Raw genomic sequence first — 26,884 nt, 5'->3', positions numbered from 1 at the left:
TCTTCAGAACAACTCATCTAATCTCTCTACCCTCAAGACTTTTCTACTTGAATTCTTCTAGCTAAGAACCCTTAACCCTATCATTAACTACAACTGTTAGCTCAAATACAAGTCCTCACTGTTTCACCATCATTTTATTTCAAAACCATAACAACCAAAAATCTTAACAAAGCTTTAGGCAATATATTCCCTAAAATGCTCACCACAAATAAAATGGCTTCCATCCCATGATCATATCGCTGTGTAAAGACCACATCCTTGTCCCCACTTAAATGCCTCTGCAGCACCTGTCTTGTTAAAGGCATCATATCCCAGCAATTGAAAATTGTTAAGGTTAGAACAATATCTTAAGGCATCACTCCCTCCTGAGACAAAAACGGTAGACCCATTTCAATCCTACCAACTGTATAAAGAATCTTAGAAAAACAAATCTATGACCATATAACCCAATATCTTAAAACATGCAAAATCTTTTCTCCACACCAAGACTGCTTTTGTTTAGGGCATAGTACCATGATCATAGTCTATACATTTACTTATGACATCCTTCAAAGTATAGCTAGAGGAAACCTTACAAGAGTAATCCTTATTCAACTGACTGAGAGCTTTGATACTGTAGATGACGTTGTCCTACTTGACATCCTACTGAATATTACTTTAATCTCAAAAGCAACACAATGATTCAAAAATATTTTTTTTATCAAATGGATCCTTTTACTGTATTACTTGGTTCTACCTTCTACGATACAGCCTCCCTAAATAAAGGCATCACGCAATGATCAGTAAAATCCCCAACACAATTCTTCGTGTGCCTAGCAAATTCCATCTGATCTTCTCTTTGCTTACCCAGTGTACTGTAAGCAGATGACGTCTTCAGGTCAGTCCCCTCCCATTCCCTTATCGCAGTCCTCCTCCTCCTCTGTCTGATCTCTCATCTCTTAACCAGTGGCTTAACCAGCACGAACCGCTTTTCAACACACCAAAAGTAAATAAAGTTATGCTCTTCATAATAGCACAGAAGCTCAAAAAAATCCCCCCAGCTAGCATATCTCCCTAAATAACCAGACACGCATCATACATACATGCATCACATCCAAATAATCAGAAATAAAATGGTCAAAATACTATTTTGGTCAAGAAAAATTGTCATAATTCTTAATACCCTGGGTCAGACTGTTGTAGACAAAGGGGTCCTACTTCCACAACTAAAATATGCTTTCTCTCTAATTGTCAGCACCTCTGAAAAGAACTTGTCACCCTTCCAGTCCAACAAAATCTGTAGATTCATAACCCTATCCCCTAGGAAGAAAAGTTAAATGGCTTTCCATTCCCCAAAGTATCACACCTTCTACCTGAGTCAGTGATTTTTATACTCATCTATATGGACTCATTCCCAAGCTGCACTTTTCCATATAGGGATGAAGCCCTTACTATACCCAGGAAATCCTGTGTTTAACTAATGTCACAGGCTGTGGAGGGGCAGTGTAGTGGAGGATGGGAGTAGGCTTATCCGTTCTGAGGGAGAGAGACAGCCTAGTCTCACTGCAGTAGCAGCATTAATTGCCTAGTAAGCTTTGTTCTGCAAGTCATATGCTGCTTGTTCAGGTGGCTGTGCATGGGGATGAGCACACACGTACCTTTCAAAGGTAGCACTTGTGGAGCTTGAGGATCTAAAAAGTCTGATGCTGGGTATTGAGGATAGTGCACACTCCTTGGCGGCAGTATAACACTGCATCATTGTCCTCAAGCTACTCACTGGACCTGGGCATGGGTCATTTTGAGCCTTGGAGAACATAAGAACCAGGGAGTGAAGAGAGAAGATGGTGTCAGCTGATGGACAGCTGTTGTGATAAAAAAAATGGAAAACACAGAATTATTCCCCTATTGCCATTCTTTACATGCTGACCCAAAGAAAGGTGGCACCCATACAACCTCATACCCCCTTTCCTCCTCCATTTCCAGCCTTGTCTACCCATACAGTAAAGTAAAACAGACTGAGCACACCTCCTTTGTCATGACCCCCAGACTCTGAGAGACTGTCCCCAAACAAATAAGAATCTCTGTCTCCTTTCCCAAAGTCAAAAAGACCTTGAATGTCTCTAAATAGGTCAAATGTAAATGTTTCAGTAAAGGTATCATGATTTAGATCTGAAAGACTGCCTGTTACTTCCCAGTATTTGTCTTGTTGATCTCGTTCCCATGCTTGTAAGCTTTCCTGGCTGTATAGTTCATGTCCTGTTAATTGCCGTGTATAATCAGTTATGTATGAAATCCTATGTTCATCTTTTAACAGTATATTGTATGGAACTTTAACATAATTTGTATTTTTAGACCTGAACTAACCTGATAATTGTCCAGTTGGATCAGCATTCTGTTTCTCTGCAGGTCAAATGATACATAAAAAATAAACAAATTAGTGCTTGTGTCTTCATCTGAACTTAATATGTACTTTTAACTTTTTGTATGTGAAGCAAATACTGTCAGCATTCCCCATATGGAGCTGTTTGGTGATCGGTTATCTGTACTCCCACATTTGGGGGTTATTATAGGGTTTTGGTAGTTGGTGATTTTGAATCTATCACGTGTTTTATCACATGGTTTCTTTTACAATGTAGAACTATATGACTTTTAAGTTTACACAGATTAAGATTGAAAAGACTACATAATCATGGTATGCTTTTTTATGTGCAGTCAATAAAGGAGTGCTTAACTTGCTTACTTGGTGTTGCAGTTCGTTTGTGTTTTTATATGTACCTGTTTGTGTACACACGCGCGTGTGTGTGTGTGTGTGTGTGTGTGTGTGTGTGTGTGTGTATATATATATATATATACACACACACACACACACACATGATGAATACAAGATGGCTACAGTGTGATAGCCTAAAACTTGCTAAATTTGCCAGGGAAGTTCTTACTATTCAGTTGCTTTGACAGGTATTCTAGAAGTAGTATCTGTCATCATCTTAAAGAAGAATTTTGACATAAATTATTTTTATAGACATTGTGAACTTTAAACTTATCAGTGACTGGATATTGGTGAAAATAACTTGAGAATGAAGAATAAGTAGCATCAGATCTAATCTAAATGAACCATGTCTGAAGGAAGATGTGCAGTTTTGAATCTCCTCTGTAGAAGATCTGACTGTAAAAATTAAACACATTACCAAAGTCAGTGGTTGTAAAGGAGGAAGAAGAAAATAAAGGATATTGGAAATTCTGTGACTACGGTTGATGAGAGACTTAGAAGAAGAAAATTCTGCAAAATTCTTTCATAATTACGTAGATTATTGACACAATTAAAGTCTTAAAAGTGGATCCCAAAGAAATAGTATCAGACTATATGATAGAGGACGTAAGATTGAAATATATTATTTTTTTTTTTTTTTACTTCATGGATACCCAGAATGTTAAATATGTATGAAGCCATGTCATGTGGCATCAAAAGAGTGCAGAGGGCAATTGGAAAGTTACCAGCTGAACCAGTTACATCACCACGATCCTTAAGCACATACTACAGGATGTTCCATCACTTATCACTTCACAACCCCTGTTTTTACACAAGAGACACAAGGACTTAAAAAGCATATTATGCTATAGAGAACAACCCAGATTGTGGTTTACATCCAACTCAAAGAACAAAGGCACTTGTAAATATGGAAATTGTGTATTCTGTACATTGACGCTAAGAAAATTATTATGCATCCTGTAAAAACCACAAATTTTGAAATTAGAGCCTATGGTATTTGTAGCACCAGGAACCTAAAGTATCTAGCAACATGCAGTCACTGCACTTCCTATTATATAGGTAAAACAAACCAGAGGCTTACAGACCGCATATCCAGTCATCTCTCAAAAATTAATAAAGACGTAGTTGCTAATGCCTTAAGCAAACATACGTTGGAGAAGGGACCTACCCACAGTTTTAAATTCCTGATTTTAGAAGTTGTTTATGAAAACATAAGAGGTGATAATACTGTTCTTAGAACTGAGAGGGTGGAACTGAACTGGATTTTGAAGTTTAAAGCTCATGCTACTCCAGAGCTTAATGGTATTGCCCCTCTTAAACCTATACTCGTAACCAAGCATGAGTCTGTGTAGATAACATTTGCTGCAGTAGTACATGTATATTTTATATGTAAGCCATCTGCCTCTTTATAAAACTTTATACAAGATTTGTATACCCATGTTTTTACAAGCTTTTAAGTTTCATATACTGTTATTGCATACAATGTTAAAAGCATACTGTTCCTTTAATATTAAATTGTCAATTGATTTGTGCATGTGACTTTTTTACACTGTTTAAAGCATTTACTAGTTGATGTAAATTGTTATATATGCCTGAGGAAGCCCTCTGGGCAAAAGTTTTATGCTTGCGTACCTGAAATTTACTTGTGGGTATAAAAAGCGTACCTGAAATTTATTTGTGGATATTAAAAGGATATTAAAGTGCATTTACTCCACTCTGGTTTCCAGTGATTTCTTATTTCTTATCCAATAAAGATGGGAAAAAACTCTATTGAATTTGAAAAAGACTGTGCAACAAAAACAAAAAGGAGGACTTGTTTACCTTTTTAAAAAATAAACTTTAATACAAAGGGCATAAAAGGTTAGTTAAGTTTCCTGTCAATGGTAGAGATTTCCCTACATACAGGAAAAAGAACTTATAATACATTAGAAGAGGCAGTTTTGGTTGTAAATAATAATGTCATACCGCCAGTAGAAAACATGGAATAGCCATCCACTGCATTGAAAAGGCATCAGAAGAAAGATGATAACTGGAGAAAAAAAAGAAGCTAAAAAAATCTGAATAGTGGAACAAATAATTTAAAATGAAGCTAATATATTATAGCATTCTTTTTTTCAACACAGGACATGTTGTTTCTCATCTGCTTGAGAAAACTAGGTGACTTTAATTACAGTTTGGTATAAGTATAAATGTTTATCTTCAGTAAGGGTCTGAAGGTGGCATTTAGCATGTGAAATATATGCATGCTGAAAACAAGTTAAAAGTAGCAGTGAGTAATATATTTAGGGGTTAAGAGTTCTGTTTTTATATATTAATTTAAGTGATGCACATAGATTATATGTTAAAAATATTTCATTAAGAAAGTACGTTTTTAAATAGGTTCATGTAAATTTTTTGATATCTTAAAAGCACTAATTAACAAGTTAATGGTAACTCATTATTACATGCATATTTTATATTTGATAAAGTATCATTACAAAACGAAAGTGTTCCAGGGGGTGTTCATCTTCTTGAGACATTTGCTGTCACTGAAACAAATGTAAGCTTGTACTAGCTTCTGTCTGTATTGATGATGAAAAAGAGAGACCAAAAATATGTTTAGCAAGTGTTTGGAAAGTAAACATGTTTTTGATATAATTCTGATACTGAAATATTAAAGATTATGTGTATCCTGCTAATATGTAATTAAATATATTAATGACAACAGCTATATCTGAAAGTTGCCATAAAGTTGCCTTTTGTTCCCTGGATATATTTTCATGTATCTTTGTTCATCCTTTGGAGGCAGTTACTGGAATAATTTTGGAGTGAAAAAGCAGACTTTTAGAACTGTTTTACTTTTTTTGAAAATGTGTTTGTTAGAGCATTCTCTGCAATGTGGTAACAGACTACAAATGGAATGCTGTTTAGAAGTGACTGGTTAACCTAAATTGCAGTTCTCATAACCAGTGCTTTTATTTTTATATAAATGCTTCTTGTTTACATGGCAATAAAAGAACTAAACAGTTTGCCAATTAAAAAAAAAAACTTCAAGTAATATATTGTTAATTTAACAGTTAAGTGTAAACATATTTTTTGGTACTTGCGTATTATCGCAACCACATTCTAAACGAGTCGCAGCTGATGTACTGTGGCAGCTCATGAAGCTCTGGTTTCCTTTGGGAAAGAACATCTACCTTTTTTACAGTGTAATGTTTCAAACACAAAGTACATGGATATTGAACACATGAAGATGTTTTAAAATGTTATGCTAGTCAGCATGCAAGTCGCACTGTATGATCTTTATTTTTTCTGACAGAAACTCCTGCTGATATTCAACTGTGCTTTCAGTTAACTTTTTCTTCCACTTCTTATGTAACGCTGTTCGATCATGGCAATGTTTTAATCGCTGTAACTCCTCATGTTCTTCAGGGTTGTTTATAACGGAATAAAAAATATGTGTTAAAACAAGAAAGAAAGATGCTAGTAGACCCCCGAATGGTAATGCCATCAGGAGGTAGAAGTTTGACAAGCTACATCAAGAATAGTTTCCGTTTCTGATGAACCACAGTTTCTTTCTAAGACGGTTACACATACCTCCAAACCTCCTAGATCAACATATCTGCCCACACATAAAATAGTGGGGGACAGGGTAGATAAAAGAAAAAACAGGCACAGATTTTAGACATTGCTGGTACAAACTTGGAAAGCTGCTACAATAACATGGTTTGTGTTGGCATGCATTTTCTTGAATGATAGGAAGTCTACATTAAATGGTATGTCAGTACTTAGGCACTTCAGTCCTCAACGATTGCCAGAAAACCAAATATTTTATTAGGGAAACCCCCCAAAAATTGAGGATTCAATCCTCAACAACTGCCAGAAAACAATATTAGGAACAACCCGAAAATTATGAGGTAAACATCAGCATTTTCTGTGAAATTACGGAAAAGTGAGATGTCATTTAGAATGTGGTTGCGATAATACGCAAGTACCTATTTTTCTGTACATAGTGATGGAGACTATATTCTGAACATCAGTTTCAATGAAAAAAGCTAAGAGAATAAATCACTTAGTTGTATTCAGAGGTCTCACAATGTCCATAGCTACCCACTGAAATGGTTCCTTAGTAACAACAGGCAAAAGCATCAGAGCACCTTTTGCTTTGTCTCCAGCCTTGCTAACCTTCTAGCAGGGCTTACAGGTCATGCAGTAACTTGTTAGTTTTGCAATCCCAGGCAATTAAAAATTCTACGTAAGCTGTCTTTTAGTATACTTTATGCCCATACAGCCTGCAAGGAAGATATGACGTGATCAGAGGTACAAGTCAGGAGGTCCTGATTACTGTTAAGTACTACTAACTGCTGCATTACTTATCCCTGTACTCCTTCTTCAGGAGTCTAGTCCTTGTACAAGAACATTTGGTCTACGTATGTACACACTGTTTGCCCTTGAATATCTGTAGCCTATTTGTCCATCTCCCTCAAGAACACTGGTGAAGAAATGGTATTAAAATGAGTAATGTCAGATCTAATCTAACTGAACCACCTCCGAAGAAAGACTTGCAGTATTGAATCTCTTGTGCACAATATTTGAAATATATTGTTTTTTACTTCATGGATATCCAGAATATTAAATACTTAAGATGTCTTTTTAGGACACTTTATGTCCATATGGCCTTTCAAAGATGAGATATAACATGAGATATGATCAGAAGTACAAGTCAGTAGGCCCTGAGTACTATTTATCTGCTGCATTGCATCTCTGTGTAGCCCTCCTTTAGGACTGTATTCCCTATCCAAGAATCTGTTGTCTAAGTATGTAAACTCCATCTGCCATTGAATAGCCAGAGCCTACTTGGCTATCTTCCTCAAGACGAATTGTGAAGAAGAAACTGGTATTAAAATGATTAACAGCAGGTCTAAAGCAAACTGAGTTACAACATATATATCTGTGTGCGTGTGTATGTGTGCATACGCACATACATAACCATACAAATACAGATTAAAATATATAGGATGCCACACACACAGAAATAAAGTAACACAGTAAAATACAGCAAAAGTGTACAGAAAACTGTAACCACCAGAAACCTAAGATGTTCTTCATCTCACATTGCTGCAGTCCTTACTTATGGGTAGTCCGCTGTCCTCGGTCGGCCCGTATACCAAAGTATTAGGCTGACGTCGGTCATGGGCGCACAGCTCCGACATCAGAGCATCAGGGTATAAAAGCGCATGACCGACGTCATATCCTCAGTCTTTTTTGCCGCATGGTCCGATGCAGAAGCAGCGTTGCAAGTGCCGTTCGGCTTTCTGAAATTTTTCGTTTTCGGAGTTTCAGACATACCAAGTTGGGCTAAGTACCCCGTTGGGGAGCATTTTTGTTTTTTCTTGCCTCAGTTGTTTACCGGATGTCAGAAAAAGTGAATAATTGTATTTCTTGTGGGAAGCAGATACCGCATAGGGATTACCACTCGCTTTGTATCCCTTGCTTGGGATCGGAGCACGACGTAGTTGGGTGTCGGTTTTGTGCTAGGTTAAATAAGCGCACTATTAAGAGAAGGCTAGATTGCGCTAGGTTAGTTTTTGGCAAACGGTGTAATTATAATATGCCGTCGGATCCTCCGACGCCCGTTTCCACGAAGAAGCGTAAAGACAAATATGTAAAGCCTAGACAGGATGATTCGTCCATTTCGGACGCCGGTCCTTTAGAGACTGCAGTGGAACAGGTGGATCCAGCTGAAGTTTCTGTTGAGTCTCAGGGGGAAACCTTGCTTTTACAGGATGTGGCATCACAGGAGTCAGGTCAGGCTGAAGGGGCCTCTCAGGTTACTATTCTCCCTTCTTTGCCTAAGGGGGTTAGGCCTTCTGCTACTGTTTCTAGGGCTCCTTCTAAGGGCAGGACTGTTTTGCCTTCTTCTGGAGTTAGTTCTGGTTCTTCAGGGTCGGTACCTAAGAAGCATATGCTTAAAATGGCAGAAGATTTGATTTTTTTAATTAGAGGTTACATGCCCCCTCCTGATAAGAGGCCCAGGGTAGAGCCAGAGTTGGAAATTTTGGAGCAGGCCTCAGATGATTCTGAGTCTTCTGCTGAGGATATTCAAGATTTTCCTCCTTATTCGGATTCCGATGCAGAGGATTCTACTCCTTCTGCTTCCCCTCCAGAGGATTTTTCATTTTCAGAAACCTTACACTCTATGAGGGAACATTTTAAGTGGGAAGGACAGGATTACTCAGATTCCAGAAAGAGGCTTAGGGAGTTCTTGTTTTTACCACAGCACAGACCCTTGGCTATTCCTCCTGTTTTGGATGTTGTTCAGGATGTTTTTTCGGAGGCCTCATTTAATCCAGATTCTATGCCTCCTGCACCAGTTAAACCGGACAGGTATTATAGGGTACCTGAGGCTCATAAATACCTATATAAGAGTCCTAGGGCGGACCCAGAAACTATTAGTCAGGGGCCTAAGGGTGTTAGGGCATCTGTTGTAAAGAATCCGGTTCCTCTAGATAAGGAAGCTAGAGCTTTGGACAGATGGGGTAAGAAGGTGTACACCTCTTCTACTTTGGCAATGAGGGCTTTAAATTGCCAGTTTCATATGTTGAAATATCAGAATTTCCTCCTTTCTCAGCTAAAATCTAAAGTGGATGCTTTGGCGGAGGGCATAGAGTGTAAAGAATTGCAAGATTTGGTGCATGTTTCTGAACAGGTGGGGAAACATTCCTTGCAGTGTGGCTTTGATGCTTTGCAGGCTTCTTCTAGAGTGGCTGCCACTGGTTCAGTTCTTCGTAGGCATGCCTGGCTTAAGGATCAGAATTTATCTGAACATGTTAAGTCTAGAATTCTGGATGCCCCTTTACAGTCCGAAGTGTTGTTTGGTCCTCCTGTGGAGTCTGTTTTGAAGAAAATGGAGGACAAGGCTAAGTCTATGCAGACTGTTAAAGATTTTTTGCAGGTTCAACCTCCTAAGTTTAGTAGAAATTGGCCTGCTAAGGGGTGGACGTACCCTTCTTCTGATTCCCAGTCTAGGGGTAGATCTAGGCGTGGTAGGGGCAGAGCTCAGAGTACCTTTAGGCCTAGAACCTGGAGTTCGCCTGCTCAATCTGCTGGTGAGGGTAGGGGCCAGTCCTTTCGTAAACAGGCCCAATGACCTGCCTTTTCAGCTGCCAGATTCTTCTTGCCTGGCAGCTCCTTTGGGAGGAAAGCTAGCTCTCTTCAAGCAAAATTGGTTTTTAGTCACCCAAGACAAATGGGTGTTGGACATTATAAACAAAGGTTACAAGTTTTATTTCCATACATTGCCTCCTTTCAAAGGTATGCCAGACATTCCTCCTCGGCAAAGGATGGAGGCTCACAAACAGATTTCATTACTTCTTCACATGGGAGCCATACAGCCAGTACCTCCTTCAGAAGTGGGTCTAGGTTTTATTCCCGCCTGTTTCTAGTACCAAAGAAAGGGAACACGTGGAGACCGATTTTGGATTTATCTCTCCTCAACACTTATTTGGACATTCCAAAGTTCAAAATGTTGACATTACAACAGCTTTTGCCTCTGCTGGGAAAAGATCACTGGATGGTAACTCTGGATCTAAAAGAGGCTTATCTTCATGTTCCTATCAGGCCCAGTTGCAGGAAGTACCTGCGTTTTCGAGCTGGAAATTTACATTATCAGTTCTCTGCATTGCCCTTTGGCTTATCTACTGTGCCCAGAGTGTTCACAAAGGTTCTGGCTCCAGTGATGGCCTTTTTCAGGATGGAAGGAATACAAATTTATCCTTATTTGGACGATTGCCTGATTATTGCACAAGACAAGGACAAGCTTCTTCAGCATCTACGGTATGTGATGGTAGTGTTAAGATGCCTAGGGTAGTCTGTGAACGAAACAAAGTCCAGTCTAGTACCCTCTCAGGACATGGGCTTTCTGGGTGTGAGACTGAATACAGCTTCCCAGATGGCCTTTTTGACCCCGGACAAACAGAAAAGTCTTTCACTTTATTTCCATCAAATGTCTCTACAGTCCAGGCTGACTGCAAGGACAGTCCTTCAAGCCTTGGGGTTCATGGCATCTTGTATTCTGGTGCTTCCCAATGCCAAATTGCATATGAGGAAGCTTCAATGGTATCTCAAAAATCTATGGACACAACACTGCCAGGATCTAGACACTGTCATTCAAATGTTACCTTGCATTCAGAAGGAATTTTTGTGGTGGGCTCAGGAATGTCACCTAAACAAGGGACTCTCTGTGACCCGACCAGAGGCGAGTCAGATTCTAACGACGGATGCCTCGGACAGGGCTTGGGGAGCACACCTCAATGGGAAATGGGTGCAAGACACGTGGCCTGCCAGACTTCAACATTTGCATATCAACTTGAAGGAGATGTTAGCAGTACAATTTGCATTAATGGCTTTCAAGGATTTACTTCACCCAGGGCAGGTGTTGATTCTAACAGACAACACAACTGTCATGTGGTACATCAACAAGCAAGGGGGAACTCATTCGTACCCTCTTTGCAGACAAGCGATGATTTTGTGGGAGACAGCTCTCAGTTACAACCTCAATCTTCAGGCAAGATTTCTACCAGGAGCACAGAACTCCTTAGCAGATGTATTGAGCAGACAAATAGTGGATCCTCACGAGTGGAAATTGGATCCTCAGGTATTTCAAAAGTTGACAGTGTCATGGGGAACTCCAGACATAGATCTGTTCGCTTCTCCACTAAATTACCAGTTGCCAAAGTTTTGCACCAAAAGGTTTCATCCCACAGCTTGGAAGGTGGACGCTCTGTCATTCAGTTGGGACAATCTTCATGTATATGCCTTTCCACCTCTACCTCTTCTGCCCAAGGTTCTCTTGAAGGCCAGACAAGACGAGCCATCCATGATCCTGATAGCACCGGATTGGCCTCGACAACACTGGTACCCACTACTGAGGAGTTTGGTCCGAGAGCCTCCATGGCCTCTGCCTTTGATTCCACACCTTTTGTCTCAGGAGGGCAATCACTTTCTCAATGTCAGAATTCAGTCTCTGCATCTAACAGCCTGGCATATTCTGTTTTAGATTCTGGAGGTTCTCCGCTTCCACAACAAGTTTTGAATGTTATTTTGGAGGCCAGGAGGCCTAGTACAAGGAAAGTTTATGCTGATAAATGGAGGAGATTTTTTATTTGGAGCAAAGGGAAGGACTTTGATGTTTCCAAGCCTAATTTGAGTGCTTCCTTACAATATCTTACTGAGTTATTAGACAAAGGTTTGTCCTTCTCCTCCATAAAGGTTCATGCTGCAGCCATTTCGGCTAATTATGACTGTGACCCTCCTTTATTCTCTCATCCTTTGTTTAAGCAGTTTCTCAGAGGGGCAAAGAACATAAGACCCCCACGTAGAGCTCCTACTCCTGCTTGGGATCTCAATTTTGTGTTGGAAAAGCTTACTCTACAACCTTTTGAGCCTGCAGCTACGGCTGAGTTAAAGTATTTGTCATGGAAAACTGCTTTTTTGTTGGCCATTACTTCTGCAAGAAGGGTTTCTGAATTACACCCCCTTATGGCAGTGGAGCCTTTCTTGATTTTTCATAAGGATAGGGTATCTTTGCGTACTAATCCTTCCTTTATGCCTAAAGTGGTTTCTAGTGTGGCCTTAAACCAAACTATTCATTTGCCTACTTTTTATGCAAATCCTCAAAATAAAGGGGAGAAGATTTTGCATACTTTGGATATTCACAGGCAGTTGCGTTATTATTTGAGCAGAACCAAGGAGTTCAGACAGTCTCAGCAGTTGTTTGTTTCTTTTGCTTTGGGTTCACAGGGTAAACCTGTTTCAAAACAAACTATTTCTAAATGGATTGGGTTTTGTATTTCTTTTTGTTATTCCCATCATGGTAAGGAGATTCCGACTGGGATCAGACCTCATTCCACTAGAGCTACTGCAACTTCTACTGCCTTTCTAAGGGGGGTAGCTACAAAGGATATTTTGGAAGCAGCCACTTGGAGTTCAGTACATACTTTTCTAAACATTACCACCTTCCTCTTTATTCTAAGTCTAGGGCTGGATTTGCCACTGCAATTTTACAGGGCATTTTAGCAGCCCCTTATGATTTTTCCAACCTCCCTTTCCCGTTGCTTTGGGATTCTACCCATAAGTAAGGACTGCAGCAATGTGAGATGAAGAACATAGTACAGTTTTGTACCTACCATAAATGTAGATGTTCGAAGATCCACATTGCTGCAGTCCAATTTTCCCTCCCTCCTTCCCCTCTGTAGCTTAGCATGGTTATATGGTTTGGGTGATGGCTGTAGTTGGGCATATCTTTTGGGAAGTTACTCTGTTTTTTGGCTGTGGCCTTTCTTTTAGGGCCTTCTGACATCTGGGGCAAGAAAAGACTGAGGATATGACGTCGGTCATGCGCTTTTATACCCTGACGCTCTGATGTCGGAGCTGTGCGCCCATGACCGACGTCAGCCTAATACTTTGGTATACGGGCCGACCAAGGACAGCGGACTACCCATAAGTAAGGACTGCAGCAATGTGGATCTTTGAACATCTACATTTATGGTAGGTACAAAACTGTACTTTACCTGACTATCTCTTACTGAGGAAGTACTGTCCCAAACTGTCATAAGTTACATAAGTTAATAACTAATACTCACAAATGGGTCTACTACAAAGAGGACAGTGTAGCGCAGCATAGAACATCATGCTGGTTAGAGATACACAATTATATGTAATGTTTTCCTCAGTCCCCAATGGTTATCACATGACATCTTGCTGCTACTGGCCTCACTGTGCACAGGAGAAAAATAAGTAATTAGATCAGTTCTACTGCTAGGTTTCTAAGGAATGAAAGATTAATCACATCACTTGTAAAACAATAAAAATTGCCAGTACATGTCCGAGTTTGCTTCCTTTCATTGACTCCTCTTTTTTGGCTTAGTGATATCCAAACAATTCATTCTATCAGAGCATGCAGCAATTGCATCTTAAAAAAGAACAGTCCCTGCCCATTCATCTCTTTTGTCAAATTCATTTGATCAGCGAGTCTGCAGGCTTGAACATTTCCCTTTTTTATATTCAAAAAGAAACACACACACACTCTCAAGGCATGAGAACAAACATCTGAAGTACAAATAAACAAGAGAGGAAAAAGAAAAAAATAAATTACATTTAACTCTTTACCCTGGCATTACCCCTGGAGTTATAAGAATTAAAGTGATATCAAAAAGAAATCAAATGATGCTTATAAAGAATTCTACAAGTAATAAAATTGTTACTGATCTTAAGGACATTTTGAAAGACCTTATGAAATATTACAAAAACCATTAAAATAAGATTAAAGAGATGTAAGCAATTCTACAAAAATAATTTTATCACCCAGTAATAATAGAAAAATCACCAACAATATTGAAAATTTAATGAAACATATTACAACAATACAGGTAATAAACAAAAATGAGAGTTAAAGCACCAAGAAATGATGGCTAAATTTAAGAAATTTGTAAAACACTACTATTAAACGTTATAAAGTTATTGAAATAATAATGCCTGGGATACAAAATGGAAATTACATTTCTCCTTCCTGGAAATGTACACTAACAACTGTTGTATTAGAACAAAATAAAGTCTCAAATATGTACTTATTCTATAGGCCAGTATCACTTTTAAATGTGAATTATAAAGTAGTTGTCTACAATTTTACAGAGACAAAAAATGCTTTTGTTAATAATAAATGATGAAAAAGTGGGTTTATGTACTCATTATACAAACTATGGATAAAAAGAGTATTTACTTTATAATACACTATGTATCACAAACAGTAAAAGATTGATAGTCCTAAGCTTAGGTATTGAAAATGCGTTCAATGCACATAGTCTGAAATAAAGTAAATGAAGGTTTTGGCTTTCCATTACAAATTATAAAAAAAAATGTCTATACTATTCATAAAGCTTACATAAAAATGGGGATATATTTATCCCAATAAACAAGGTAAAGAAAGTTACTAAGTAATGTCAGTTATCTCCCATTATATGCTGTAGAAAATGGAGCCTTTACCCACTTTTATAGACAGTAATAAAAGTATTAAGGGATTTACATAAGAAAATAAAATTCAGTTTAAAATAATGTTTACAGATGAGACATTATTGACATGATCATTGCCCCATTTAAAGATGACTCTAAAAAGCATTAAAATAATTTTAAACCTTAAATTTAATAAAACTAAAACTGTTTTAAATATTAATAAAAATAGATATTGAAGTTAAAATATATTTTAATTGGAACTGTAAAGAATTTAAATACATAGGAATATATATTTCTGAAAATTTAGATACAGTAAATTAATTATAACATATAATTTAAATAAAAAAGCTGTTGCATAATTGGAATAAATCTTTGCATTTGAAAACAAGTTACAACTAATAAAAATTTTACGGGTCTATATCACGTAGTCAGAGTGTCGTAACTTCGACTGACATATGTTAGAACACATATGTCTGAAGTTACAGAACGTTGACTACCTATAAAAAAATAACACAACAGAAAAATGTAACACTTGTTTTATGCATGGGGGCAAGTCCCCCTGCACCCCCACACCACCCACTACTTAAATATACCAACTCCGAGATTGCACCACATTGAAGTGAATGGAAACCTCCACTTATGAAGATTGCCACTCTCACGCTTGAACATTTACAAATTCGAACATATTGTCTCGACCATATGTTGTTCGAAATTGTAAATGTTCAACTACTTGATATAGACCCAAATATTACATAAATTCATTTATAGAACTGCACTTATGCCAACTAAAATTCATTTCTCTGGTACCCAAAGGATAGCATATAAAAGCCACATTAGAATTTGGGGCAAGAGAAGATTAGGATTATCAGATGTAGAATCTTATGCATTAGCAAGTAACATTAAAAGAATAGTTCAGTGGATCAGTATCCCATATTTTGTAGACAGACATTTATATCAGATTATGTAATATTAAGTCGAAGTTTTAAAAACGAGACAGCTTTGATAGTAAAATGATATTAATCTCGAATTCTTTTCAGCGTGTTATGTCAAACCCAGCAGATCCTAATTGTATAATGTAAAATCCTTTAACCTGTTTCGTATATAAGCACAACGTAAAATTAATCTTTACAATTTGTCCCTTTTGTAGTACTATTGAATTTATACAGAGTACAAATACAGAAAAAAATGAAAGAATAGAAAGAAAATACTTTACTTTTGGTAAAATTATTTCAATAAACTTAACATAATGTCACTAGATGAGATAAATGGTGGGTTTATTAAAGATAGAGAGGGAACTGAATTATTATTTAAGACATTTTACAATTCATAAAAAGCCTTATGATAAATAGCAATGGAACTTTATTGGAATATTTTCAGAAGTTTTATCAGATAATGTATCTCATGAATTACTTTATTCATTTTGTCTCTAAAAGTTATCCATCTTAAAATACTTTATCTGATACATTCAGGAATTGCGTAGAGTTCAACAATAGATATCAATGGGTCTGATAAAATCAGTCACAAGTACAACATAATCAGTATTTTGGAACATATTTACACGAATATGTTTGCTTATAGTTTATTACACTGAAAACAACATTAGTAAACTAGAAAAGGGAGATACAGTGTTATACTGGAGATGTAATAAAGTAGAAAGTTCAGATTCAGAAAATTAATTCTGTGAATATGTTAAAATATATGAATACTGGAAACATTTTCATTTGTACAATCTTTATGGACAGAATACTATTTAGTATTCCATTTCCTGAATCCATACGTAATATTAGACTCCTCTCCCTTAGTATGTATTAGCTGCTGCAAGAAAAGTGATTCTTATGAACTGAATGTAGTCATCCTCATCTTTGTTTAGTGAAGTCCTAGTAATAACTAAACAGTATATAATAAAACAATTAGTACTATCAAATTAAAATCTGGAAGTGAAATGATAAACATCAAATATTGGCTTAAATTACCTGTACTATTAGATAAATATGATAATACAATGAATAAAGGTATCTTATTTTTGAGTTCAGATTGTGTATGAATTATTTGATCATTTATAAGTTATCTAATGTAAACTATTATATTGAAATACACCTTTTTATAGTGCATATAGTAACTAGAGTGTGTGTGTGTGTGTGTGCGCACGCACTATTGTCTTTATAAAAAATTAAGACCATTCATTGATTATAGAAATATGCAATCAAGCTGTTTCTAATATATGATGTATAACGTCTGTTCCCAACAGAAAATTAATAAAAATGTATGGAAAAAAAGAAAATATCAACATGGACTTATGGCAGTAGTGGATGATATTCTTCACATTTGTGCCTTTGAAATTATTGTGCAAATGGGATGTGAAATGTCGCTGCCAAGATCAAGTAACAGCTGTTGCTGTTCTCATTTAACAAACCATGCCCTAGTTAAGTACATCTCATCAAAGGACATTGCATTGCTTGTTCATACTTTCTCTTGAATGCAATACTGAAAAATTCTTTACTTTTATCTTCCTGATATTTGCCTCCATCTTGCAGAATTCATTAGTCACTTTATTTACCAGTGTTCTACATCATGGGCATGTTTTGCATGTGCTGCAAACATCTGCAGAGGCTTCCAATAACACTGAGGTCTTTGCTTAAGGTTTTTGAATTCATACCTTGCCCTACACAGTATGTATCAAGCCTATGTTAAAAAAATGTTGGTATACTACAAACCCACTTGTACACTTTGTGAGTCGCAAGCTTGGTTGGCTACATGTGGAGAATATTCCTTTTTTTTTACAAGGCTTCCATTATTGTGGAATTCAGTACTCTGATAGCTTCAGGAAACCCATAACAATGGTAACCCATAACAATGGTATCTTCAGAAGGTACCCAAAAAATTGTGTATTACATACACTGTAATACTTTATTAATTGTATTATTTCTAAGGAATGTTTTTTTTTTTTTTTTAATTGTAATCTACCTGGTTTTAAGCAGACAGCAATACTTTGATTTGATTTAATCTCCTCAAAGATTTTTAAACAATTATACGAGTTTTGTTAAAGCTGTAACTGTGAATTGGTCGTACATTATATACATAACCATATTTTCAACTTTCATGATTTTGTAGGAGCGCCAAGAAGTACACACTAGCCTATACACTATGAAGTGGTTCTTCCAGTGTTTTCTTGATCGGGTAAGTGTTTAATTTTGCCCTTGGTTCTCTTCATAGCTCAGTACCACTACATTTTTTATATATTTTATTTATTTTGCTTTTTTATTGGGCAATCCAAATAGGTTTAGGTAAACCCGTTTTCATCAGAGACCCAGGGAGAAAAGCTCCTCTGATTTTTTTTTTCTCTCTCAAAAATTAAGATTGCGCATAGAATGACAGTGTACCATTAGTATAGAGATAGTTTAAGGGTGCATGATATTTTAAACAGTTTGCATAAATTTGCAGAATACATGATTATTTAAGCAGTGCTTATATATTTAAAAGGCATAGCCCTATATATATATATATATATATATATATATATATATATGTGTGTGTGTGTGTGTATGAATATATGTGTGTGTGTATATATATCTATATACATACATATATATATATATATATATATATATATATATATATATATATATATGTATATACACACACACACACACACACACACACACACAGCATCATATGTCTTCTTTCCATTGAGAGATTACAAGTCTAAATCATTTGTAGTGTAGAGTCTTTTCCAGTAGATTGCGTAGCAGGGAGACAAAAAAAATAGCAATCAAAGTGTAAACTTTGCAGTTTTGTTAAAAAAAAAAAAAAAAAAACAGCGAGTCAGATGACAGTTTTTAGAAGCATTGTTTTGTTGGTTAGTATTTAGAGCACCTGTCTTTAAAGAAAGCGAGAGAACAAGGTAGGGGGTGTTATGATTTTGAATGAGTGTAAGAGAGATTAAGTGAAAAAGAGAGAGAGTGATTAGAGGAAAGGAAATAACTAGCGGAGGGAACTGTATGTACTGAAGGTATAGTGTGCCTCGTTGACGAGATTATGACTACTGTAGAATCTTGGCAAATATATAAGTGGGTTGATGGGCTGCAAGTAAGTGTGTGTTAGGAAGGCTAGAGTGTATGCAGAAATGAGGGTGAAAGTGAGTGGGATGTGTCAAGAGGTAGAAGTAAGGGTGAAGGTAAAAAGAGACTGAGTAAGATGTGCTTATGGGAATGGAGAGAAGACAGGTGGTACTAGTAGAATTGTGGCAGGGGGTGGAAGCAGTGTGTGGAGTTTGGGAAGAACTATGCAAGAGTTCAAGTGACTCTGGGAGAGATTGAGGATTGTAGAGCATCTGGGATTGGGAGTAGGTTGGATACAAGGATTCAAGTTTTTTGTTTTACAGCTTGTGATATGTGGAGGTCTAGTTTTAACTATAAATCTATGATGACAGCTAGTAGTTTTGTCTGGATTATCAATTCAGTCCTGGTGTTTTTGGCATAGGTCAAGACAAAAGATGTCTTTTGTTTTAGACAGTTGTTTGGAATAAGGTGCATTATATTGTTTTTTAAGAGTTTAGTACCTAACTATGACTTGACAAAGAAGGATAATTCTTGTCTGAGGTGTTATAGTTTTGCCATAGTTTTAGCAGAGCAGACTAATGTGGAATCCTCTGCATACTGGACTACAGTAGAGTATTTAGCAGTTGTATAGGGGGTGGGGTCATTAATGAAGAGGTTAAAAAGTACAGAGTCTAGAACTCGTCCTTGTGGAGTTCCTATGTTTATGAGGAGAAAAGAGAAGTCAGTTTGACATTTTACTGTCTGTGCTGTATTTACTAGATAATCCTTAACATCTCACTGTAAAAGACCTTAAGGGCTTTGTACATTCATGGAAAGCTTTTGAGTTTGAATATGAGACTAAATGAACATCAAGTTACCTGGAAAGAGACACAGAAATGCTGCCTACTATGTGTTCTGCAGTTAGTTTATTTACTGTATGCATAAAATGCATGCTGAATGGTTTTCAAGTAATATGTTCTGTTTGCATAGATTGCATACTAAAGTTTACAAATAATGTAAAAATATAAAAAAAGAAATAGCCCTTGTGTAGTACCAATAAGGAAAATAAAAAAATATGCACCCTTTCTGATCCAGTCTCTGCTTGCGAATTGAAACAGAAGTGTTTATTGGTACTTTAGTGTTTTACAAGGTTATCAAAGTTCATTTCTTCCGACTCTTAAAAAAGTGCATTTTTATTTTAATATAAAAATGTGTTGTACTATAAATGTTATTAACCCCTGCCTCTTTAGCACAAGTTTTGGAATAAGATTTGTTGTGTAGTTGTTGACTTGTGGATGCAATGTTAACACTTTCTCTATATGTTTCATGCAGTATTTGTTGAGTATTTCTTTTTAAACTTGCTGTCAGCACTTCTGACATTTAGCATTCAGTCACCCCTTTTGGGGCTTTGCCCCCCCCCCCATTATTTTAGACTTTGTCCAGATTTCTTGTGCTAAGAGGTTGAGAGGTGTGTTGTAGGACCATCAGGAATTCAAGTTAGATGTTAGATCATATTTCCACTGTTCATTTCATTTTACTATTAGTCTGTCAAACTGTTAAAAAATGATGTCTTTATTGAACAGAACCAGACAAATTGTGTTTGTCAAGAAAAAGTTCAAGTATTGATTTTCTTTAGGCTTCATCAGTTAATGGGCAAGTAAAATGATCAGCAGTTGAACAGACTGTCCAGTGAGATTTGTATGTTTTTGTTGAGTACAGCTCCAGATGAAAGTACTTTTGTTCATGAGCATTTCTGGATATATTTCACTGTACATTAATGCTGCTTCTTTTAAATGTTGTAATTCGCTAAGGTGTTTTTAAAATATGAATTTCAATTTTAACATAGTTCCATAACAAGAACAAAGAAAAAAACTGCTTATTGTCCCACACAAATTTTACAGTTATTTATAAATGGAAAATTGCTGGATTTTTGCTATAGGTCTCCTGGAGTTCAGCAGAATCTTCAGAGATTTGAAAATCTGCAGCAAATCTCTGACTTTGCAGGCTTTCTGCTAACTAATGTCTGAGTCTTGGAAGACTATGACTGCTGAAAAAATCCATTATTCTGTTTTACAGTTCACAAAATTAACAAATTACAAAACACACACATACATATATATATATATATATATATATATATATATATATATATATATGTATGTGTGTGTGTGTGTATATATATATATATATATATATATATATATATCGACATGCAAGTCTTTTGGCTTTTCCTGGTTAGGGGTCGCCACAGCGGAACTCTGGTCTGCTAAGGATTGGCAGTAGATTTTTACATGCCGAGTTGCCGGCCCTGACGCACAACCTTCAACGAAGGTATGCCCATTCACGCATGTCTCACACAGAAGACGCTTTAGCTGAGAATCGAACAGGACGTCTTACTGTGAGGCGATAACGCTACCACACACACACACACACACACACATATATATATATATATATATATATATTTTTTTTTTTTTTTTAAACAGACCATTTCTGTAGATACTGATGTATGAGCAGTTGGTCATTGTAATTTTGTCAGGAAGAAGCATAACAGGCACACAAGGAGTTTGTGTGATTATTACATTAGTGAGTTCCTGTAGCTCATAGATTTTTTTAATGTACTAATTTAAAAGTTCTATAATAAGCAGTTTATCAGAATTTGATAATTGCATTTTGTGCAGAGTAAGCTTCCAGAATCTATGTCATTGCACTATGTACACTGTTTTTTTGAAGGCAAGGCCTAGTTCTAAATTAGGTTGGTTAGATGGTACTACTTAGTCAAATAACATTTGTTATTTTCTAGTCGTGCCATGGAATAACTTTGTAAAATTGCAGTTTAATGAAGTACTTTTCAGGGTTTCTGCCCAAGCTGCATAATCATTATTAATATCAAATAATAATAAGTTGATTTTTTTTTAAATAAATTTAAATAACCATGAGCGGTGTAGTGCATAGAACATGATCATTTAGGTGCTTGTTAACTTGACGGCACTTCTCAGTTATCCTTTTGTTCACTATGTATCACCACAAATTTTAGATTACAAGCATTTAGTTCCAGAAGCATAGGTCACTCAATGAACTTAAATACTTGGCGTTTAGATATGAAGCAAACTCAGTATCGCTCCATCTCAGTCAGAGTTGGTCAGTTAATAAAAAAAAAAAACAAAGATTATCTCATGACAGAATCTAAACTTAATTTTAACTTATTGGTTAAATACTTGATTAAAATTAATGTTTTCCCCATCTGTTTTTCTTGTATAAGCCGTAAAGTTTCACTTATCTCACCAGAGTGTCTTGTGGAAGCTAATAAAGTACTTTCTCTGCGGTGATAAAACCTTAAGGATAAGTCCAATTAGATTTTGTAGCCATAATTTAAAGGTGGTGTTAAGTTGCAAAACATCCACTTATTTTACCTTTTAGCCAGGATTATTAATCTTTTATATCTATCGGGTCATTAATAACATAACCCACCAAGTACTGTGTTACAGATTCTTGTGATTCAGTCTCAAATTGAGGACTTGAATTGTTCATTGAAATTTATTCCTTTCCTCAATAAATTCAAAATATTTAATTTTGTTACTTTTCTATATAAAGTCAAAGGTGGTCATAACGTACCATACCTATAGTTATTTCACATTTCATCCAGGATTTTTAAGCTTATATTTGTTTGAGGCCATTATGAAGATCCATCAAGTACTCCACTCTCAAATTGAAGACTTGGGTTGCTCATTCAAATCTATTCATCAGTTCATAGATAAGTCCTAGGCAATTGGTCTGCAGACCATTTCAAGCTTAGCCAGAAAACCCTATTCAGAATGTCCCTATAGCTTCAAGGAGAGCACAAAAGATAAACCAGGAGAGAATTTGAGACTTCCCATCCTATTATCTAGGTTTGCCTTGAAGGTGGCAAGGATACTGCTCTGCTTAACTCTAGTGGAAGTTTGCCCCAGAGAAGAGGATATACTGGGATATGAATCTCTCATGTCAACATGTCTTATTTATCTGTTGTAGAAGGTGTAGTTCATTTAACAGAGTATTTGATGTACCACTGGTTGTGCAAAGAAACAGGAGATCAGATAGGGTTTGATCTTCCATGGCACAAAAGGCTAGACTTAGATTTCCACAGAGGATTTTACGAAAGACTAAGTACATAGAAAGGGCTGCCAGTCTCTCCTGATAACTGAGCTTTTTGAGGTCACTGATCTTTTTGAATCTCTGCGGGTCTCCCAAGTTGTGTGATACATTTAGATATTTACATGCCAGAAGGTGCATCATATTCAATAATGTGTCTGATAAGATGCAAGTAAAGGAAAATTAAGACGACTTTGGAGCTAATGGAGATGCATTTGGAAATTAGATGGGCAAGATAAAAGGCTTTCCAAATTATTGTGGAAACATGGTGCTCAAATGATAAGGAATTCTCCGCAACAGTACCCAGATTCCCTATATCAGTGTCTGATTGGAGGAGTGCATCTCCTGTTCTGTAACTGAAGTTCTTTTGTTTACCAAAATAGACTATGCTACATTTTATTTTTACATTTAATTTGAGACCATTGTCCTTGCATCAGTTAACATTGTCTAAGCCATATTGGAGCAATTGTGAGTCAGTTGAAATTAAATAGTAACACCCAATTTACAGTCATCTTCAAACTTAGTTAACCATAGGCCAGAAGTGCTTTCCTGAAGGTCTGAGAAATGTATGCCAAATAAGAGAGGGTCCAAAACTGAATTCTATGGTACATCGCTAGTAAATATTTTGCTTTCAGAAATGGCACCTGCTTCTCTATCCACATGGGTTCTGTCAGACAACTAGTTTGCTATCCATCACACAGTATAAGGATTTATGTTCAGATTTACACGTCTGTCAGCAATGTTTGCATAGGGAATGGTGTCAGAAGCATTGGCCAGTTCCTAAATATGCTTTATGCACTGCATAACCATTCTCCACTGCTTCAGTTACTTTTTCAAATAAATTAATGAGGTTAAAGAGGCAGGATGTTCTTTGGATAAAGCCAAATTGATGAGGGTCCAGGGTTGAGATTTTCAGTGTCCAGATTAATAAGGTCTATGATGATGTGCTTCATAGCTTTACATATGAGGCTAGTTAGACAAATGGGTCTATAGTTACCAAGGTCTGCGGTTGGACCATCCTTGTGTAATGGCATTACAGTAGCCGTTTCCCAGGCTTCAAGAATGTGACCAGTGAAGAGGCTTAGATTAAAGAGTCTAAATGGAAGTTCAGAAAGACCGTATTTGGCACTGATAATGAGGCAACCTGGCATGTTGTCAGGGATCCATGGATGAAGTATTCTTAGATGTTCATCATATTGGTCACTGCTGCAGTAACCCAAGCGCTATGGGGGTTATATCTTGCCAAGGATGTAACAGACAGACAGCTTCCAAAGCTTCAAGGCACCTTCTACATGCCCAAACTGTCAGGCATACTCCTCTGAGGCTTTTGAGGATCTGCATTTGGCTTGTGCTTTCCTTTGTTAGGTGGAGAAGTGCCTTGGAGGGGAAAACCTTCCATTTTCTGAATTTAGTTGATGTTTTATTACGGTAGCATACTTTTAAACAGAGCACTCATTTTTTCTGTCAGTTAAAAGTAGTGTAAAGTAACCAAAGACAGTTTTTCTGTGGAGAAATTGTATTTATTTTTTCTTTTGGGAGGCTGGCATAATGTAAAGTGCTTTTTACTGTGTTTTTCTGTCAAAACAGTAACTTTTGTGGGCTGGTAGTGTTTAACAGTAATTACTTCTTGTCTTCACTGAAAAAGAGGCACCATTTTTTGTTTGACCGTGGAATAGACTACCAGTCAATAGATGTTCTTTCTTCCAGCCAAAAAAAGAAAAAAAATTAAACAAACAGCCTTTGTCACCACAGCAGGCTAGTAGTTTGCCTCAGCCACTGGTAGGTGACTTTGCTGTGGCCATTTGCTGTACCTCATATCACAAATCTTTTAAACTGGATCCCTCTGGTGTCTACAGCCACCATGAAGCAAGGGTTAGCCATGTCCTTTGTGGCTGTCAGGGTCCCCTCAGTGGACAAGGGAGAGCCACTTTCCTCAGTTCTGGGAGAGGGAACAGAGAAGGTTTCCCTGTTGTGTAAAAATGTTATGTCCATCCCTGGAGAAGCAGCTGCTGCTATTAGTAACACAGTCGGACCCATTTTTCCTGTTGTAAAGAAGCAGGAAACCAAGCATTCATCTTATAGGTTCATAGGTTCATAGGTTCATACTAGGCTATCTGCCCAAGGGCATTTATAAGCCTAGCCCATAGTTATGTGGCTTTCGCCACCCCTTTAGTTTGAATAAAAACTATGCCTATCATTTTTCTGTGCCTCTGTCAAGCAGTGACACTGAAGTAATCCCTGGGGTATATCTGGGGTATATCTGCAATCTCCCATCCATTGGTCAAGATTCCTCTTGAACAAGGCCAGCGAGGTGCTCTGCCCCACAGCATAGGGAGTCTCTGGGTGATGAATCTGTCCCTCCAGCACGTTCTATTTATAACCGTGTCAAGGTTTAAGTCTCCCGCCCTTGTGGTTCTGAGGGATCTAGATTTTTTGAGGTGAAGCATATTCATCAAATCTGGGTTTGACATGGCCTTATATGTCAGGCACAGGTCACCTCTGAGCAAGCGGTATGAGACTGAATAGAGCTGGTGTTCTTTCAGTCGGGCAGCATAAAACATATTTTTGAGACCCTTTATCCTTTTGGTGAGGAACTTTTGGGGCCTTTCAAGCTGCAGCAGGTGTCTGGTCAGATACATTCCGAATGGGGCATTGTACTCAATCATAGGTCTAATGAGTGATGAGTACAGGGGGACGATGACCTCCCTTGATCTAGATGTGAATCCCTTCATGATCAGGTGGGCGATATAGAAGGTTTTCCTAACTACTTTAGCAACATGAGTGTCAAGCGAAGGCTACTGTCAACTTGGGTCCCCAGATCCCTGATGACTTTTTCTGTGCTCAGTGGATTGCCACCTATATGGTAGCTAGGGGTAACCTTGTTTTTCCCAAAGGGTATGACTATGCATTTTTTGGCGTTTAACTTCAGGCCATGGCTCTGGCACCAGTTATCTGTTTCTGTGAGGCCCTTCTGGAGGATATCTGTGTCAGATGTGTTTTCGACTATGGCCCAGTTTGCAGTCATCTGCAAACTTTGTCAGCCATAACCCTCCTGTGTTTGCTTGTACTTCAGAAAAGTAGATGCCGAACAAGAGTTGACCCAGGACTGAGCCCTGTGGGACACCACTTGTGACAGGCTTTGAGTCTGACATGGCTCCAGCAACTCTGACCCTGTGGGTTCTGTCACTTAGCCAGTTTGCAACCCATATTGTGATGTATGGGTTTACATTCAAGCTGATGATTTTTTCGATGATACCTGAGTGGGGTATTGTGTCGAAGGCCTTTGCCAGGTCGAGGTAGGCTGTATGGACTGCCTTTCCCTCATCAATGGCCTTGGTGACTGTCTCGAAAAAGTCAACCAAGTTTAAGAGGCAGGATCTGCCTTTGACAAAGCCAAACTGGGTTGGATCCAAAGTCTGCAAGTTCCCTATGTCTTTATTTATGAGTTCCATTATGATCCTCTCCATGGCTTTGCAGATAAGGCTTGTCAAGCTAATGGGGCGGTAATTTCCAGGGTCTGTGGAGGCACCGCCCTTATGAAGTGGGACCACAGTTGCCGTGCGCCACTCCTTGGAGTGCGTATCCTGAGGTGAGGCTAAGATTAAACAGCTGTCCTAACTGTGGGTTTAATTCCTCGTTGAGTTCATGAAGCACACAGCCGGGGACACCATCCGGTCCCATGGATGCTGTGTTTTGCCTTAGTGAGGGCAGTTCTCACCTGGGCGTTGGAGATGTTTGGGGGCTACAATCCTCTGGAATAGATATCTCTCCTTTTGGGGAGGGGGAGAAGTTTGCACTGAACCTGTCAGCCAGTATGTTAGCAATGTGTGTAGGTTCAGTAATTTTCACATCATTTTGAACTAATTCTGAGCATATCTGGGAGTTTCCTCCTAGGTTTCTAACATAGCTAAAGAAGGCCTTATGATTGTCTTTAGAGTCCTTGGCGATTTTTCTCTCAAAATTTGCCTTGGATGATTTT

At 37.5% G+C, this 26,884-nt stretch overlaps 1 protein-coding gene across 2 annotated transcripts in view; it reads left to right on the top strand.

The window, feature by feature from the left end:
* Positions 1–26,884, top strand: part of USP6NL (USP6 N-terminal like) — a 1,978,038-nt gene that overhangs the window by 1,385,840 nt on the left and 565,314 nt on the right. For both annotated transcript variants that reach the window (XM_044088303.1, XM_044088302.1), the window contains one exon: positions 17,849–17,914. In XM_044088303.1, the coding sequence (XP_043944238.1) occupies positions 17,849–17,914 (66 nt within the window). The remainder of the gene's footprint in view (positions 1–17,848; positions 17,915–26,884) is intronic.

This window comes from Protopterus annectens, chromosome 11.part0, assembly GCF_019279795.1.
Source record: "Protopterus annectens isolate FY-2018-M chromosome 11.part0, PAN1.0, whole genome shotgun sequence".
NCBI classification, from domain to species: Eukaryota; Metazoa; Chordata; order Ceratodontiformes; family Protopteridae; genus Protopterus; species Protopterus annectens.
Note: the sequence above shows the minus strand (reverse complement) of the source record. Positions and strands in the feature narration are given on the sequence as shown.